The sequence below is a fragment of the Trichoplusia ni genome, chromosome 4, assembly GCF_003590095.1.
Source record: "Trichoplusia ni isolate ovarian cell line Hi5 chromosome 4, tn1, whole genome shotgun sequence".
Taxonomy (NCBI): Eukaryota; Metazoa; Arthropoda; class Insecta; order Lepidoptera; family Noctuidae; genus Trichoplusia; species Trichoplusia ni.
In genome coordinates, this window is record NC_039481.1 from 2,930,119 (window position 1) to 2,950,673 (window position 20,555).

Sequence of the window (20,555 nt, forward strand, 5' to 3'; positions counted from 1 at the left end):
CCAACCGATCATAGTCTACGCGGATGCATGCTTTTTAGCTACTAAATAAGCTTGAGCGCCTGCATAACTTGCAGATCTGCTTTGTACTTGGCTCAAGTGGCTCCCAGTCCGTCTTCGCCTGAACACTCGCATCAGTAATCTACAATGTCCTTTCCAATCCAACATATCCTTATTACCTGCGGGAACGCTTTACTTTTAACTAATCATCTGATGTCCCTTCCAGATCCATATAAAATCCCTAATGCATTCCCAACCCCAACCCATCGTCCACGCAATTATCCTTTGAAACTCGCTTCCACCTAACATCCGCGATTCTAAATAGCTTTCCACTTTTCAAGAAAAACGTAAAAGATGAGGATGACTTAGTAAGACTTTGGCAATACATACACGGCACTCGTTTTCTCACCCGGGGAAGCGGGTGTAACACCCATTTAAAGACCCCACCTGCGTCAACGGCCATTGAACGGCCTCCATTAACTTGGTAGTTAATTGATTAGCATATAATTTACATAGCTATAATTCAGCCTAGTCCTATTCTTATCCTCGGCGTCAATTCTCGAAAAACCCTCATCATATTATGCTCCCCTTAAGTCCCCTTCACAATTGCATCATACAAACTGGTTTATCATTTTCCCCAGTGGATACCTTTACTTTTTGTCTATTGGCGCCTATTTAGAAACTTATTTTTGAGCTACCAATGTACTAACACTACATTTACATTGTCCATCTATGATTTTCATTAGGCGCTATCAGTAGAACAATGCGTGAATCAAGACGGATGGTCTTGTCAGTCTGTGCCAAACGAGAAAAACGAATATTTAAAATTATTTGTGAGTTCAGTGCATAGGTCACTAAGATAACCCTTCCGTTTGTTTAAATTTTGCAAAAATAAATTGCGCACTTCGTTCAAGACGGCGTGCGTTCTTCTTTCATTGATGTTCTTATAGAGGTCGGAGTTTTTCTCTTCTAAGAAACATTTCGATCCTACTAATATTGTGAACGAGAAAGTTGGTATGTACGGATGATTGCTACTCTTCACGTGAAACCTCTGAACCCAAGTGTTGGATTAACTCATGGGATAGTTTATTAGGGAACAGTAGGTAACATTTTACTATTTGTTAAAGGCGGGCCCGCGAGCTACAGCTAGTTATGAATAAAACGTTTACCTTTAAACAATATTATTGCATATACTCATAGCGGTAAAGCAGCGTTAAAAGATCTTTTGGAAAGGGGTTCGACGCGTTGAAGTGTCGTATGCGTTTATTTTAAAATGGAAGCATAATATATGTTTAATTCATAGATTCTGCGCCTTTCGTGCTTAAGAGTACGCTCTTCTTAGCAAGTGATGTTACTAGCCTCCACTAAAATGTATTACATCATATATGAACACCTTAAGTGCTTCTTATCTTCATAACTTCGTAACTTATAATTTTAACCTTTTTTGACATAAAATGATTTCAGCAGTCAAGTCGAATTTATAAATTCCACCTTCCATAAGGTGCCTATGAGTAATTACTACTTCGAATGTATGGGATTAGCAGGTTGATGGGTTAAAATAAAACAATATTCATCTTATCAGCATATTTATTTCACTATTTTAAAGTATTTTCATGCCAAACTTTATTCCAACAGGAACATCGCATAACGGAGGTAATGTACGGTTCTACAAAATTCGTCGTTGTACCAATACTTTTGCTTATTACAAGTTTAAACAATAATGTCAAACTATTTTAATTACCTACTTACTTACTGATAAAGTAACAGGATTTCTTTTTGCTGTGTTATTACATTTGCTATCTATATCGAACAAGGCAAGCTGGATTACAAACGAAAATTCTGCATACAATTCTTAATTACAACACACAAACAACTATAAAGTATATAATACCTTCTCAAAATACTCGATCTGTGTATTAATGTAACTGGGGGTTATTACCTGGACGAGAAAAATGGTAGACAGAGCATACAAGCAGACACTTGCATTGTTAAAAGACACTGACAAATATAAGATGATACAATATGTGACTCATCCTATGTTTATATTGTCTTGAAAATTGTCTGCTTAATTTATATTTTCAGATCTTCATGTAAGTCCACCTTTTTCTCTAGCCTGGGATCTTACCACGTACTCCTAAAGTAATAACTCTTGCAGTTGAAAAAGGAGAGATGCCGCTCTACAATTAGTAGCGCGCCATCCCTCTTCCTTAAGTGTTAGTCTTACTTTAAGATACGTGGTATGGAGGTTTCATTTAAGTACTGATTGTCACCTGTTTAAACTTAATTATTATTTAAGTAATTATTCATCATAATTTCGATGTTCGAACACAATATTATCGTATACTTAAGTACAGACATAAAATTGAGCTACAAAGTTATCACACGATTTACTTAATAAAATGCAATAAGTAGTCGTGAAAATGGACAGTGTAAAAAATAATAAATAGAAAAAAAAAACTATTTTTCAAACTTAATCATTAAATGCTTAAGCAAAAATATGATTATGAAGAATAGAAGAGAGTGAGACAGAATACTAAAGTACTTTGACTTCACGTCGCTAATTGCTAAGAATAAGTAAATATTTAAAAATAAACTAGTAATATATGGCGAAAAGCAATTAATGAAACAATAATATTTTCTAGTGCAACGAAATTAATTTTAATGCAAAAATGCAAAATTTTCGGGAATGAATAATAAAGTCTTTAACAATTAAGTCGCCGATACAACCTCAAATCTCTATGACTTCACAACGGGGACAATTATAAAAAAAAACTTTTTTGAATTTATAGGTTAGGAAAAAACACAAGGTTAGCTGTTTGTCTGACCGTGATTGTTTGACCGTGCTGTTGATTGTTTCTAAATAATCAAAAATAAAGAACATTTGTGACTAACAAGTGTCAAAGTTTTGTTTCTTTTTTAATTCAGGAGTACCTATCTACCACAACTTTTTAAACTAAGCCTGATGCATTTGTGGAAGCAAGACGGTGCTCTACAGCGCGTAGTGCGGCATCTCTCCCTTCCACAACCATGAGACTTACTATAAAAGGTGATGATAGGCCCTCTTGAGTAAACCACGCGTTGTTAGTGAATAAATTGCTTAAGTTATTTAAGTATAAAGTTACAAAAGTAAGTAGACCTGCCTATACTAATTAAAAACTGACAAGAACATTATGTAAGTAGTTTTACTGATCTCTATAAATGCTTCGCATGTGCATTGTGCGTATGAAACAGAAATTTTCTCTACTCTTGAAGTCTGTTGTTATTGTGGAAGCGAGACAGATAGCACTTCACCTAACGCCGTCTCTCTTTAACAATAGTAACAGTATTAAGAGTTTTCAGTAAGCGCATTGATCACAGATAAAAGTTTCAGTATGTTGACAATAGATAATAGCAGATATTTAAGTGAAGTGATTGAATATTAGTTATTTAATAACGGGTAGGTACTAAGCGGGAAATTTAGAGTCAGATACAGATACTGATGTTTAGGAAATCTCTGAATTCGTCAACTTTTGTTTCTAACTATCGCTTAAGATATGCTATTATTCTACTGTCATAAATTTCTTCTATTTTAAAATAATTAAGCTTGTATCAATTATGATACACCAATTCATATTATTTGTAGCAAAAAATTGCAAACCTAAAATTTAGTTCCAAAAACACTTAACGCCAATCTTAAACATACTTCTTTGCACGAAAATCGTGCGTGTCAATTGTCAAAACCATCTCGCAAGAAACTAATTTCTGCCTAGTCTTTCCCCGTGGTATGTCGGGGTTGTTTTACAGCCTTACCGCTTTCAACTGGATCGATCATATACGCTGGATTCACCAATGATTTAAAATAATTTTGAAGAATTTAAATCTGCATAGGTCATTTTGCGTGGATAATTTAAAATCAAACATTTATCTACATATTGGCCAGAAGCTCAATTGATAAGCGTCAATCAATAGGTTGAACCGATCTGTATTTTGCCGACGTCACAGTTCATACGTTCGCTCTGACGCGCTTCTGGGGATGATGCACAGCATTAAGGATGCGATGGTGGTGGGTGAGGTGCGTATGCGGGCTAAAGGCGCCCGAGGTCAGCCCTGGATATTATAATAGAGGTCCATCCAGCGTAATATAATACAGGACATTAACATCAAGGGGCGGTATGTTTCCGTGCGAGATGCACCTTGTAGAGATGCCAGCTGTTACTGTTCCCTAGTCACGCGTAGGTCTCTCTGAAGCGCTTCTGGAGATGATGCGCGGCGTTGAGTATGCGGTGGTGGAGGGTGAGGTGCGTGTGCGGGGTGAAGGCGGGAGGGGGGGCGGCGGCGGCCACGCGCAGCGGCAGCGTCGGCAGCACGGCGTCGTTGTCCGGGTGGCAGAAGAACGCCACGCAGTGACGCCCGCGCGCGCGAGCGTACGCGCCTGAGGGGACTACCACGCGGTGTACCTGTATTTCACAAGCCATTGTTATTAGGCATTTTTTTTTAAATATGAAGAAGCATATGGGGCAGGAAAAGATTGAAAAGTCGAAAGAGGAATGAAGGAGCGTGATGGAAGCTATTTGTATAATCCAAAATTTTATACCGGTAAAGCTGGATGAATATATTTTTGAAAAATAATTAAAAAAATGACTACGTAAGCGTAGTCACGAATAGCCAAGCTTGAAGTATTATAGAAAAACTGATCTAAGTAAAAAAATAGAGTTATAACGTACCAATGCTGGCAGAACGTTCGTCGTCCAAGACGCGAGCAATTCTCCTGCCTGAACCAGGATTGCTCCAGGGAGGTGGCCAACCTTCTCCCATTTGTCACTACCATTCAATTTCACCTGTAAAGCATTCAAAATAATGTCAATATTTATTTCACATTAGTCAAGCCTTTCAATTAGAACTAATTGTGTATATTTACACAATTTGAGACTGATTCACATTTTCTGAAATGACTTGGCATTTACATTTCAAGGAAAACACATTTGGATTTTACAGACTAACAAAAAACAGTGGTTCTAAAAACCGGTTCGGTTTTTTCGGGGTGTAATACCTATATTATTATAGTATCTTTAACCTTAAGAAAAAAAACTACCGGAGTATCGGAGAGCAACAAGAAAGAATTTCTGCTTGTCTGCATAGCCCTTTTCCAAACTATGCCATAGCCAGCCAGCCAAGGAGTTTGTATATGAATTATTTATCTTTCTGATATACCTTATAATCGAGTTATCCATTTAAATCCTTACCTCAAGACCTCCTTCAGAGTCCTGCGTCAACAGCGTGAAGGTGCCATAGTCGGCATGCGCCCCGCAGCGCGTGTAGTGCACGGCGTCGGACTGGCAGCAAGGGCCAACGTCTTCCGGAGGCACTGGCGGGTAGTACAACAGCCGCATTGTTGATGGGTTCGCTCCCTCCGCTTGCAACATGCCCGAGTGGCTCTCTAGTAACGCTGAGGGTGGTACCCCTGGAATTTAAACCGGAAATTTGTAAAACGCTTTTTTTGGGCAGTAAGGAAAGGACAGTTGCGAGACAATAAATAGTAAATACGTGACCGAACAGAACTGAGTAGCCTTTTATTGATCAAAGACAGAAGCTTCCTTATTAAATTTAACTGGAATTTTATTTGTCTTTAGATATTTGTGAGAACTAGGTTAACATACCCATGGCATAGGCAAGAGCTTGCAGCACGACTCGCGAGAGATTGGTGAGATCCTGCGCGAGGGGCACGGCGTGCTTCGTGAATTCCGGCACCTCCTCCTGCGCCGGCATCGACGCCGCCGACAGAGACGTGATGTTGAACAAGTGACGTAACTCCTGAAAACGATAAAACGAAGTTGTTAGGAAGTTTTTTTTTCAATAAGAGAACAAGTTTAGGTCCCAAAATAGGCGAGCGAAATACTAATTCTTTGGATGAAATCTTACTCGATGCTAAGAAAAATATTTCCTTGCATCTTTTCCTTAGTTATTTATGTACTTAAGCAAGAAAAAAGGTGTCTTGTTGAATATAACTTTTTACGACTATATTTGTTTAGAAGAATCTCACATCTTAGATACTGAACGTTACATCACGAGCACTAAATTGAATGGTTTTATGGGATTTAGAAAACGGAAGTTTATCTTGAGAGAGTTTAAAAACATTGTGCTAAGTTATAACAATGAGTGTGGGGAAAGTCTGTCTAATTTTTTGAGGTTACGCTTATCCGATAGGTTTGTTTTTACTCGCTAGATGGCATGACAATTGTGTCGCACACTTGGATCTAACATTACGCAATTCAGATGATAGTATTAACATTTAATTGCACAATTATATGCTATGAAGTAACTTACCTATTGCCAGTTCAACAATATGTAATAGAAAGAAGAATATTCGAGATGTTAGTTGCATGCATAACTCATTTCCTTGATGTAATTACCTTGATGTAATTATGTTTTTATGACTGGTTTTTATATGGTCTAGATATATAGATCTTTTTAACGTGCCATTCAATAAGCTTCCGAGAATAGCTTCTGCTGCTGGTGCTGGGTGCATATACTATTTTATGACCTCTACAACTGAGTTCTAATATTTTTTTACTTTGAATAAATTACAAAATCGAAAACTTGTTGAAAAGTTATCTTTTGAGGGAGGGATATCAATTTTTTTCAATATTCGAGCTAAAGAGACAGTAACTTATAAGAGGAAACGAGGATTGTGCTAACATACCTTCTTGGTAGTGTCAAATTGTTCCATCCCGGGCAGCACATATCCATGGTTGTTCTCGGGGTTGCGAAGGTACTGCGCCTTGCAACCATCTGGCAGAGCGCAGAAGTTGTCCAAGTCGGCGTACACCGCCTTCAACTGAAGCAAAGCAAACGTTTTGCTATCAAAAATTGTTTGTTATCAAAAACTCAGATTTCTGTACTATCGTCAAGTAATACAGAAATAGTAGATGAGTGAGATATCGTCGTAATTAAAAGAGGTATGGTAGGTAAATATTTAAATGAACCTGAAAAGTAATGAGGTTTATACGTTTTGCTGACCTCTTTTTATAGATATAAAAAGAGTTATAGTTAGAGCAAGATATGGCCTGGTAATATGAGAAAATAATTGAAATGAAAAGGTACAAAACTGTAAAATAATCGCGACAATTGCTTTTGAAATGCCAGAACAAGGACTGTAATAAATGCAATCGTTTGGATGCTGCTTATTTGTTTTTTACGTGACCTTGTATTAAAGCATTTTGCTTTCAAACATTTTATTTCATTTTTCAATGCTAATTTAAATGCAAGAGGCCTTTTCCAGGATAGCCTTGATCAAATCTGTGTGTCAACGTGTCAAGATAATGCAGATAAGATATTGTTTTATATCAAACTTAAGGTAAATGTGACCATTTCATTTATTGTTATGAACCTAATGTTTGCTTCGCGATGACTTTGAATTTTCTTTTTAATTGCCAAAGCTTAATTATAAATAGATTTCCTATTTGTCAACCGTTTTCTTTGTTCTGATGCAAGACTAGCATTGAACAAGAATTACAACAAAATAAGACATTATTAGATACCCCAATAAAAACAGTTTTCTATTAAACGTGTAAATAAAACGCTATAGTTTTAAAGCACGTAAAAGCACGGAATGTAAAACAATCAAACCCGAAGTATCTCAATGCTAATGTCACTGACGCTTGGTCAGAAGTAGCTTCTAAAAGAGTACAATAAAGGAGGTGGCGGTGAGGTCTAGCGGGAACACATCTGACCAACGCATGACTTGCTAGGCCTGAGTCCACTTAAACTTACACGGACGGAACCCATTAAAGAACTAACACTGATTTGTGACTTAAGCTTTAAGCATCAATCTTTTTCGGCACTAGCACATTAATGATCACAACTCTATAATGATGAGATAAATAAGCCTTGAACTGAAAACCATGGTTATCTTTCGAGGAAAACAAGTGATTCGATGCATAAATAATTTTATTGCTAACTTCCTCCTATGTTTCCTATTACAAATCATAGTTCTGTCTTTGGTTAAGAAGGAAGCATCGGCTTTAGTTATCTTTGCGTCGTTTTATTACATCTTGCTATGGTTCGTCAAAGGCTATCCACGTTGTTTTATCTCTTGAGCAACAGAGGATTTATTTCAAAATATTATATGAGGTATCCGTATTAAAATTGAAGTTTCTAAATGAGAAGAACTTCAATTAAAGGAAGAAGAAGTAAGACAATCAGGAGATAATGTAAAGAAACATTTTTTTTTTCAGAAAATTGCATTTTCCTTCCATGTTATGCAAGGAATAAAATTCCCAGAAGTTGTAGACACGCAATATATCTATATCTGCTGTCCACTCAAGGAATTCTTAGTAAATGAGTGTAAGTCATTGTGTACTTAATGACTCTTAATACACATGCATGTGTCACGCTAATTGCCATCTTTAAAACGTGCACACGCGCCAGAAAACTGTATACTACGAAGTATTTTTTAAGAAACGACACCCGTACTATGAGTTATGTCTTAATTAATCTGGGTTTCTTTTACAAATATTCAATTCACATGCTCAAAGGCACCCGAATTTAGACCAAGCGTTTTTGGCTCATACAAATGCCAAACCCAACATAGATGGGAAAAGGTTAGGAGGATGATGACAAATGCTGCAGGGGTCGATGGATCCCGCGACACGTCTCGAACTCACCTTATAGCACTCGGCTATTGGTGAGTATGGTGAAGCAGACAAAGTCTCCTCTCAGGCGGATAACAAAAGCAATTGAATTAAACCTTCTTTAAATGCAAACGAGAAGTGGACGTGAACGTTTAAAATAATCCCTCATTCTCATTAATTTCTCCTTTAATGATTTTTCAGGGGAAAAACTGAACCCTTTCACTAAGGCTCCGCTGTACAACTGCGGTAGCTAGACAGATAATAAACTCCTTTTGCCACTATAACAAAAAAAAAATGCGATCATGATTTTTTTGATAAGTGACAAATAAATTTGATGTGGGTATCAATCTTTTTGTCTAGAAATTAATTTGTCAGTTGTCACTCAAGCGATTTGTTTATCTTTTCTCCTTTTGCTCCGACTCACACTTAGGTTAGGTTCGTTTTGTTCGGTTTCTTTGCATCACGGAAGGTACGACAGTTTCATCAAACGGTTTTAATAAGCATGTTTGAGCGACATGGTGATCCTTTTTAAAAGTCTTTCCATTCGAGTTTATTCGCAGTAAAATGCTCTTGTTTCTTACTCTTACCTTCTCATCAGCTATGCCGTGGTTGACAAGGACGGCAAGTCCCTTCGTGTTGAGCGCAGTGAACAGCTGCTGTCCAATGCGTCGCAGCACTGACTTCATGGGGCACACATCTGTACCTGAAATAATGACATACATTCATTGAAGATGAACTGCATGAAGGCAGAAGTGACCAAGTGATGAAAGTCTAACAAAAATTTGTTTTAACTGGTCTCGGTGTTAAATTATAACAATATTTATTGGTTTGATGTTGAGACCTAGTATTTCCAGACAATGGTTGGATTACTTATCGACCTTGTATTAAAGACCAACATATTTTACCTGCCTCATTTACTGCGAATTCTACGTCATTACCTTTGCCATCAGCTAAGCAAATAAAAAATAGTTTTATATTATTCTCAAGCGCATGGCTACAGGACAACATTTTGTATCAGTTCAAATACTTGGTATCGTCTGTTTGGTTACGTAGATACGCGGAATTATATTTAAGTATACATTGACCTGAAAGATGTTGCATGTAAAATGGCGGTTCACCTCGTCTTGTGCAATATGAATAAAATATACGCCTGTTCATACATTCTGTGTTAGCTGAAGGTCTGACCGTGACACGGTTCCGCCGATGGCATATACAGTAGGTATACAGAGGCGCATTTTACCGACCTACCTAAAAATGCGGGTCTTGACTGCACTAGAGGATATAATAATCCTTTTCTCAGATTACGCTGATAGGCAGTATGACTCAAACCTGCATCATAAACTACTAGGATTATAAACAGTCGGAAACGTTAAGAATTACAAATAAACAGTCATAATTTACCTTTCCGAATTAATGTCAAATAAAGTCAAATTCAAGAGCAATAAACTTGTATCATAAATGTCAATACGGACGCGTAAATATTGTGTTGTTTTAGGTTGTTTTAAAAACGTCGATTCGATTTCACAATAACGATTGAGACAGTGACGTGATTAAACAACGGCAGGGATTGATAAAATCTGACCGTTAATGGCGACCGATGGGCGTCATTGGTTAGAGACGGCATTTAGACCCATAAGAAACAGATTTCAATAACATATTTCCATTTTGAATGCTAAACTATCTTTCGCAATACCTGTGACGCTTAGGACCATTCATGCAAACACTGGCAGGTGTTTATTTTATGGTGATTAGACCTCATTTGAATACATATGCATTATAGTAATTCCCATGACGCATATTTTCTTTCAGCGACGATGTTTCATCGTAATCCTGATCTGATTCATTCGACACAAGTGGATAATTACTTTAAGTTATTGTTTGGGATGTGTCAGTATTTCTACATATTTTTATTTAATATGGTAGCTATTTAGCTAGCTTTTAATCGGAGCTTCGTATGTAACATGATTACGCCTAGATACTGTGTCCATATCGTTATATAATTTGCTCTATTTAATAATAGGAATGAGGTCTACTGTCCCACATTTGTTGCGAGCGGTCTTCGCGGGGGCGGTGTAACTAAACTGTGATGTAACGTGAACTTATTGGCATCTTGACATTACACGAAATAACCGTAAAACTAAATTTAAATTACATTTAATTGGTAATATAAAGACAGCTTCTTATTTTGGACTTCGAATTGAAATCCATAACTTGTTTGTTTTCATGAAGTATCCAAGCTTATATTTACATTGTAGTGTTTTATTAAGACTGTTTACTTCAAGTTTTAGTCTTTTTTTAAAGAATAAAAACTTGTTGCCAATTATAACGTAGACGAGATTGTCTGTGCGGTAGTGTGCAGTGTCGATGCGATCTGGTTTTACCTTTTATAGAACTTGTATACATTGAATGCGATTTTGTTGCTACGGGCAACCCGACGGTGCCACCATATCATATTGTAATGTTATCGGACATGCATAAATTGGGTACCGTGTTGCGTTTCGAACACTTATCGCATCGGCCATGGGTCAAGGCTTTTCAATCCTAAACTTTTGTTTAAATAAATGTTTGTACACGACGCCATCATACGCAAGCGACAAGCTGGTTTCAGCGAACCGGTTTCCTTACTATGTGCATACGTAGGTGCCTTTGAATTTTAATTGTGATCGTTAAGAATCTTTGTACGATCCACGCCGTCACGTGTTGCCCTCACGAAGCTGTTTTCATACTGGAATTGAATGTGAATGCGACGGTTGAGCCACGAGAGTTGTTGTTTAGCTGTATTCACATCTGCTGTTTTATGTCAGACGAATAACATTATGTCTCGATTCTCAAGTAACAACGGCTTCTCAAGAATATCGAGTTGCGAGTAACTCTACACTGATTTCCTACGCGACTGTATCCTTGCAGTGCTGTGTAGCATCGATATCGATGGCTGGAGTATCGATTGCAGATTTAATTAATACTATAAATATTTCAGGCGTTGACACGGTTTACAATAAGGTCTTTTCGTATCCTTCGTTATTTAAATATGCCCTTGTCGGTCAACTGTATTTGTAACCTGGCTATTGATAATGTTGGAATACAAATACACTTATTCACGATAGTGTTGTAAACATATCAGACAGCAATGTTTTGTTGTCTTGTATTGTTTGTTTGGACAAATGCATTTTATTATGGATAGACGTGAGCAGTGTGAGCATGAACATGTGTTCCGTGCATTATATTATGTTATTGTCTAAATAACACGTCAGCTTTTTTTCTATCCACGTTTTTAACTTAGTCAATCAATAAATAAGTCAACGAAGGCTCACGAAAGTTAAATCTTATTCAATCAAATACAATCTGATGAATGTGTGGTGTTCAGATTGATGGTATCAATGTCGTTTGCTTTGAAATGATGAAACATATACACATTCTTATACCAGACACTGTGTAAATTGATAATTATATATAGTTCCACTAGTTACAGTGATAAACTTTTCTTATATTGACTATAGATATTTTAAGTCTAATGCCCAGAGTAAGGTAAATGTAATAAAAATACCCAACACCAAGTTTTATGGTGAAAAAAGGCTTTGCTAAAAGTTTGTTTTTAGCTGGATTCTTAGGTGAGCCAAATTTGCATGGTCAACAAATTTAGTAGGCGTAATAATATAAATAAACTTTGGACTGCCATATAATCAAATGAAGCAAAACAATTAATAACCAGTCAGCGAAAAACAGACGATATGAAATTACATAACAGCACATACTGCACTTTTGTAAGAAAGAGTTTGCATAGCTTAGCATTATGATAACGTCATCAACAAAATATTCGTATTTTATGTGCTGACGTAGTTATAAACAAAGACTCGGAAATTAAAGCGTGTTAGCCTAAATTAATACGTTCGGACTTCACATCAATGTTATGTTAAAAAAGATTTATTAAAATGGACCTTATGCCTTTGAAATAAAGATAGCGTTAAAAGACGTGATAATTATTATGAGGGACTATAGACTAACACTATAGCTATAAGATATGGCAGAACGTGACGAAATTAAGAAGGTCATGACAATCATTAATGTTTCAGAAGCTCAAATGCTCGTCTCAATTGCTATATCTTTGTATTGTTTTTTTTTATTATTATCTGTGCTGCTACTCAATTCTTGTATTCTCTGTATTTTTTTTTCATTCAAAGCTCCGATAGAGAAATGAACATATTTAAAATGAGGCATTAGTTAAATTCGTAATAATCCACTTATTAGTATTAAACGCATTTAGATTGGTTTACCAATTTTGTAAGTTGTAAACATACATATAAGTAACACGGTAAAAACAAGAACGAAAACTCCACCCAATTTATCTTAGTAGGTATATTCGTCTGATTCATAGATTCATTATATTTATATTTTACAACCACCTTTATCAATGTTACCTTCCCCGATTATTTTATTACAGTTTTTATTAAAGTTAATAATAAAGCCATAAATCGATATGGGAAAACCGGAAAATACAGGAATCGCAGATATAAACAATACCAACTAAAAAGCGTTTTGTTCTATCTTTACATTAAGTCTATGGTCATAGACTGCAGTACTGCACCTATATCTATATTATATTCTTAATTATTTTAACTGTAATGCGTGGGTACAATACCTACATGAATATAGCAGAATGAAGTATGCCATGACTCACGATATTTTAGCCGTATCCGGAACGGGTGTCGTGTCGAAATCATTCAACCATTTGGCAAGTATTTTAGGTTAGGTTAGTAGGTTTGCACTAGTTTTAGTTTAGACCATTTGCTAAAGCGACTTACCCAGATGGCCGTTATTTTAAATAAACAAATGAAAAGACAACGTTCTATTTGCGAATGTCTTGTTGTTTAAGTAAACAGTTAAATGTTATTGTGTGGACAATATGTGCTCTGACGTTTTATATGCAACAGTAACAAGTTAAAATAATAAATAATAGCAAATAATAAGTTGAAGAGGATAAAAATAATAAACTATTTTTATAAATAAATTCTTAGAAAGGGCGATAGCTGTCGAAGTTTTTCCTATAACATTTCGCTTAACGTAAAATTAAACCCTGTATCAACAAAAAACAAACACTGCTTTATCACAAATAATCACGATGCGAATGGCTAATGGAAATATACAAATGGTAAATAAAAAAAACTAATAAAGAAAACAAGATTGAATCCATACAAGAATAGAGTGGGTTCTCATATTAAATTGGCAACGAGTTCTATAGGTCACTGACGTCGATATACGGCTATCTAAAACGTGGGAAGCTTTCTGCCAAATAAGTTTATCTAATTGATTAATCTAGGTGTCTATATTACTTATTCTGCCCAAAATGTTTAAGGTTTTCATACATTTTTTTGTCGCAGTTTCGATCCCCGCGTGGGACAAGCAATCCACGGATGACAAGTCCTGAGTCTGAGCGTATTTTTGCTTGTGATTTGAAGGTTTTAGAGCCGAGGCACACGGATTAAATTCCTTAAGGAGGAGTTTTTTTTAACAACAGACTCAGGCTTTTTTCTTCATAATATCTCCTTTTTTTGTAAGTAAATATAAACCTCATATTTTTTCCTGACGTTAGACAGTAATAAAGTAAAGCAGTATCATCATCATCATCTCAGCCTATAGCTGTCCGCTGCTGGACATAGGCCTCTCCATATGTTCTCCAGCGCGACCGGTTCATTCAAAGTAGTATACGTAGTTAAATAATAGAATAGCCAAATAAATAAACGAATAATTAAATAATATTGCCGCATGCTCTCAAGTATTTTTAATAGATATGTAAAGTTGACATTTAAGTTGTCATAATAATCTTTAATTTGGTTTAAAATTAATGCTACATAAACTTACATGTCAATTTAAAGTAAGCATAAATAATATATAATAGATGATGTCGTTAAAGCTTTATGTTTACACGTCAATTTATTATTGTTATGACGCAAGGGATTTGGTACTCACGTTGTATAAACGACGTAACCACTAAATACGTTTTAGGATTAGTGAAGAAATATTAAAAACAGTTATTTATTGTAATTCCATGGTAGGTAAGTGTTACTTACGTTGGTTGCATATTAGTTTACCTGTAATATTTATTTGAAAACGTATTTTTCACTATTAAGAGTTATTAATCTTTACATTTCTGACTAAAGACGTTCATAGTCGTAGTGGGTTTTATGCATCAATTTGTATGCACAAGGTGCAGGTGCGATCGTAACTTAGGCTAAGCTAAATTTAGGTACTTTCTTAATAATTCTAGGACACCACTGACAAACGTTGAAGACCAGAAAAGTCAAACCTGGATTCCAAATAATAGAATCTGAAATCGCCAACCCGCAGTGAGCTAACGTGGTGGTCAATGCCCAAAACGTACGGGGAGAGGCCTGTGCCCAGCAGTGGGGCATTCATATGCTGATACCATATGTTCTGACGTGACAACTTAACGACTATGTCTCGTTACGTCTGAGCAAAATAGTACCGTTACGATTGACGGCTTAAGATAATCTGGCATTCAGTTTAAGCTGAGAAGCCAGAGGCGAACTCTCATTACACGTAAAACACGGAAAACGGAGATTCCGTACATCGATTTATCAATTGGCATCAATAGTCAAGTATTACAGCAATAACACGTCAAGATTAAAGATTTATCGCGACTTGGAACTAGTTGCAACTGTAAGGAGTAACTGACTTACGCCTACAGGTACACGGATCTGTTTCTTCAAATTGATTTACAGTCACGAGAGAGCAGTGCATCCTGCAGAGCTGCTGATTGAAGACTTCCAATGTACATGGCATGAAACAATCCTATCTTTATGGTTAATGAATAGTTGATGCGCAATTATGAGATTTAAAGGAAGGCTTGTAGGTTCCGTAAATTGCGAGGTTACACTGATAACGTAGTTCTTTTTTGGTTATCCTGTGAGAATATCCTGTTGTTTATTATATCGAAATAAGGAATTAGTAGAATGACACTAGACACAGTTTTAATATTTATTGTTAATTATACTAGGTATCACTCCCAGGCACTAGAACTTAATTTTCGTAGTCATAGAAACGTCTATTGTCTGGCGCAAAATCGATATATAGTAGGTCATTCTCATGCATTCTAAGTAAGAGAGACCTCAGTTTTAAAGGTAGAGTTGTTTGCCAGCGTCTCCACACGCTACAAAGGAAAAATTATCCCACCGGAACATAAAAACGGAATAAAAACTTAAAGGTTAATGCAGGTAAAAACTACCTGTAAATTCGTTCAGAGGTTTTAGCGAGAAACAGTAACAAACATCCACCCGTACTTAAAACTTTATAATATTAGTTGGATAATAGATTGATCTAAGCCTTAAGGAATAAAACTAATTGATTTTGAGAAACACTCAGGTAAAATAATTATAAAACGTGACATGCTGTGAAAATACCATAATTGTAATGGATTAATTGGATGGTGTCCATCGAATAAAATAAATGGTCTTTATAAGTGCTGGCACTCAAGTGTTAATCCTAGTAATTGACCGATAAGGATCAGTGTGCCAGTTTTAGAGTAACTATACGTTTGGAAAAGTGTTATTGGTGTCAGTAACGAGTTAACGAGTCACTTCACTGTGCACAAACACGACACACTAAATAAAATAAATGTACCTACATTTTGGCTGATACTTGCAATATGACTTTCTAAATGTTGTCTGTTTAACAGAATTTAAAGTAAATAGTAAGACTTTTGCACTGTTACTGCAGATTTTAATGGCAAAATAACATCATCAATTATTATTTAAATGAATTACGTGTATTGTAAACTGATTGTTGAGACTTAAATATGTAAGTTGTTAGACGAAACAAAACGACGACGAGATGGATTACACAATAACAGTTACGCGAAAATATTTGTAAATAATATGGCATCATTATTTACCTGGTAGGACTTGTATCTATTATTGTCTTTCTAGTTTCTACGAGACGTGTTGACAAATTGATGATTGTAAATATGAGTTCTTGGTAATGTTTTAAAGTTGGTAGTACTGACAGAAGATGATAAGATCATAATTCAGCCTGTTTGAGATAGCCTCGCGTGCTCACCGCTACGCACAATGCAAACAGGATGTGACTGTCCCACAATAATGTTTTAATACACCAAATTACTTCATTAACAATTGTGACTAAATTAGGAATTTAATTAAGGATTTCCTACCGGTTTACTTTCGTCACGAAGCTGGTGTCATTTGATGTGGTCCATGGATTTTAATAATCAACACCATAACGAGAGTTTTTTATGTCAGTACTTAAACAAGACAACTTCTTGAAGGATTTGAGGTTTAAAAGTAACAAAACTATGTACATAGTTCTGTCTAATCAACTGAAAAGAGTGTTTTCTAATGCTAACATCTTATAATTGTAGTCTGTTGTTAACAGAATCTAGGTTATTAAAATTTGAGTACTGGTTCTAACAAGTTTACCTAGACTTTACTTACTCTTAACCTACTTAGTTTTTATAATTAACGTATGCACCTAAATTAGTCGTTTAGAATTCCATAACGAAGTTATCGCACCTTGTAATTATCTAACAGAATTAAGGCCACAGTGACGTCATATTACCACAGCAGTACATATAGTCGCGCTTTCTAAATAAGGGTTCTACGTACCATTACCTTACCTTACCTTAAAATGGAAAGTAATACAGCCTTCATAAAGACAAAATTTAGAGGCCAGACTATGAGTACATTTTGTCCAACTCACGTGTTATTATTTTGAAAATCCATTCTACGTGTACTTACGTAGACAGCGATTGTGAGAAATGTTTACAAGATCAATCGCTTTACGACGCGGGGCACGTGCGCCGATCAACGTGAATGCTAATGCTTATCAGTGAAAAAAAAAATGTTTTTTTTATGGCAACAATGTAGCCGTTGTGATTTGAACTTTGATTCGCTGGGGCGGTCATTACCGAACGTAATCTTGATCTAATCATGTGCATCAATCAAAATTGACAAAGTATTAGGTTATTTTGTCAGGATCTGATTTTATGCGCCGTGATAATAGATGACAGGAATGAATCATCAACAAAGTGCCGTAAATATCACAGCAGATCGCTGTGCCAGTCCTTTATATTTTGTTTTCCACTTACGTTTATATTGAAGGTGTGATTGCCAATATGAATAAAATTTATCTTAAATAATTTCCTGACACGTATGAGGAATTGCGCAATCCTTATATCATGCAAAAATCAATGTAAGAATTTTAATGAAGTATTTTTTAATTAATTCTATTCAACAATGCAATTTAGCCAAGTTATTAAATATGTAATTGAAAATATCGACAAGCGCAAAAGATTGAAAGGCGAAGTCTTTGATTGATTTTAATTCAACATAAAGAAAAAATCACAAAAAAACAACTCTCATTTCATTATTTTGTATATGTCAAATAGGCTGGAGTAGACAAGGACTTTAAATATCACACTTTACTGTTACAAATTATTAGGGACATCTTTTAGGTTTTAGAAAATAGTTTACAGCGAACAAAAGAAATGCATCTATGATTGTTAAATAGATAAGACATATAAACGTACTCCGGGCACAGTGATGTTTATGATACAAACCTTAATCCTAGAATTGTGTTTTGACAATCAATCAAGTACACACTTACAAATAGACCTTATAAAATGACTAGCTGACCCAGCAAACGTTGATTTGACTAATGAATTATTTCTAGTTGTATGTATTTTTAATGCCACATTATAAAAAAATAAAAACAAAGAATTTCGTCCTAAAAATAAAATATATGGGGTATGAAAAATATAGATGTTAGTCGATTCTCAGTCCTACTGAATACGCATATAAAATTTGGTAAAAATCGGTCAAGCCGTTTCGGAGGTGTAAGGTAACTAACATCGTGACACGGGAATTTTATATATTAGAAGATTATATATACACTGTATATATATATACTAGATAGAGTATATATTTAAACTGTTTAAATATTGCTTATGTCATAACGGGGATTTGAATTTAAGCGGGAAACCCAGACACGTCTATTGACTATTTAGTTTTTCTTATGCAGCGTGGGCGTTCGTCATACAGCCACTTGATTTCGTACCTGAATTGGTTGAATTTATTCTTCATGTAATGTTGAGTTATGTTTGTATTTAAGTAAACGTTATGTTAGTGACAGCTATTTGAAAAGTTAAAGCTTTAATTATGATCAACCTCATTTTACGTGACTTTTCACTTTAAAATGAGGGAAAATTCAAGTGACGTCTAGAAAAGACTAACTAACTAAAGAACACTTCGGTCAAAGTAGTTATTTTGAAGAATTGTTTTTGTTCAAGCAAAATATTAGATTCTGATTACTTTATAATTTCTATTTTTTGTCGCAATCCTATTTAGCCTGATTGTGTTGATTTTTTTGTGCATTTTGGAATAATGATTGTGGGTGAGACATCATGATTTTCATTGTTTTTATTCGACTCGGAAGCATGTAGTTACAGGTCATTGTGTTTAAGTCTAGACAATTTAAATAAATATATTTTAATAGATAGTTATAGTTTATATTCACGGTCTTATTATCGCGTTGAAAGAGAAAATTGAATAACCAGTTCCTTCTTACATTCAATAAATGAAAATAACTGACCGCACCGCTACTTTTATTGTATCTAATTGCTCACAGCTTCAACGGTTTTTACTGCGTTGCAGAAAATTACTGTTTTCAATACTTCTATAAGAAGTGTCGGTCTGTATGTTGGTATCGCTAGGCGAATGGCAAAAACTTGACTTGTGAGGAACGAAAATAAAACTGCTTTGTTACATTCTTTGCACGTCCCCAAAGAAAAATAGTTGTCTTGTAAAAGGGTGACTGATAATACAGCTGGTGTTGCCAGCCTTGAAAATACATTGAGAAAGGTCAGTAACATTGCGAAATTCAAAATGGTGGTCCTTACAAAAGTGAACAATAAATGGCAGTTAGGGTGGCCTCCAGACATATTGTATTGTGTAGGGTAAATCATGTGTTCGTTTATTTTAAAGAATTAGCCAAGTGCGAGTCAAACTCGCGATATTGACGAGTCCGTACAAATAGGCATAAGAAAAAAAACCGGTCGTGTTAAATTTATTTGTCACCTTTAACCGTCGCATATTTTCGATTTTTATTTTTATTATTTTCATAGCGGAACCCCAATTACTTTATCTGTGAAAATTTCAAATGTCTAGGATTCCGTTTCTGCCATTGATCTGAGAATCAATTTTTGATTATTATTTGATCTTTGATTTTCTTGAACTTCGTTTTTGTAACTAAGTACTTACTTTTTATTCTTTAGCGCTACTTTCCTACTGCAATGTATGTACTTAACGGATGAACTTGTTACGTGTTTCTTCCAAATTTGAACAGTAATAAACTGGAACTAAAATCTAAAATTAAACCGCGATAAAATCCGTAAAAGTAGTTTCATTTCAAGTAATAAACTGAATAAATATGTATTACATCAATGAACTTTTAATGATTTTTTTTTTCGTAATCCCTTTCTTATAAAGCCAGATATTAAACCAATGCGCAGTACGCAGTATTTATGTATGCAGTCGCAATCATGATTCAACAGTTGCCCCTTTGTATATTTAAAACGGGGAAAACGTGTCCCCACTGCTTAGTAAAATTTGAGTTCAGGCCAATGCGTGACGTGATTTTCCTTGTATTATCAAAGAAACCAATGACATATTCATTATTCATGTATTAGAAATTGCATTGCAGCGTAAATGTCATCGTTAACCGTTTTAAGAGTCATTTGCCTTGACATGAGAAACAAATCTTCTCATCCATTCACTTTAGACAAACAAGCAAGACGGCCATTAGTGTAATAAAAAAAGAAATAAGGATATTTAAAGACCAATAAGTATACACTGAACAAATAATCGTTAGAATATTTATGATTTTAAGGAAAATATTATAAAGGATGAGACGAGGAAAATGATT

At 35.3% G+C, this 20,555-nt stretch overlaps 1 protein-coding gene across 1 annotated transcript in view; it reads right to left on the minus strand.

The window, feature by feature from the left end:
* Window positions 1-1,566: 1,566 nt before the first annotated feature.
* The window catches only part of LOC113492540 (UPF0676 protein C1494.01-like), a 30,801-nt gene continuing 11,812 nt past the window's right edge, over window positions 1,567-20,555 (minus strand). The window contains exons 2-7 of the mRNA XM_026870032.1: window positions 9,194-9,309; window positions 6,677-6,811; window positions 5,634-5,787; window positions 5,220-5,437; window positions 4,701-4,814; window positions 1,567-4,433 (exon numbers count right to left, since the gene is read on the minus strand). Coding sequence (XP_026725833.1) covers window positions 4,203-4,433; window positions 4,701-4,814; window positions 5,220-5,437; window positions 5,634-5,787; window positions 6,677-6,811; window positions 9,194-9,309 — 968 coding nt within the window. The 3' untranslated portion in view covers window positions 1,567-4,202. The remainder of the gene's footprint in view (window positions 4,434-4,700; window positions 4,815-5,219; window positions 5,438-5,633; window positions 5,788-6,676; window positions 6,812-9,193; window positions 9,310-20,555) is intronic.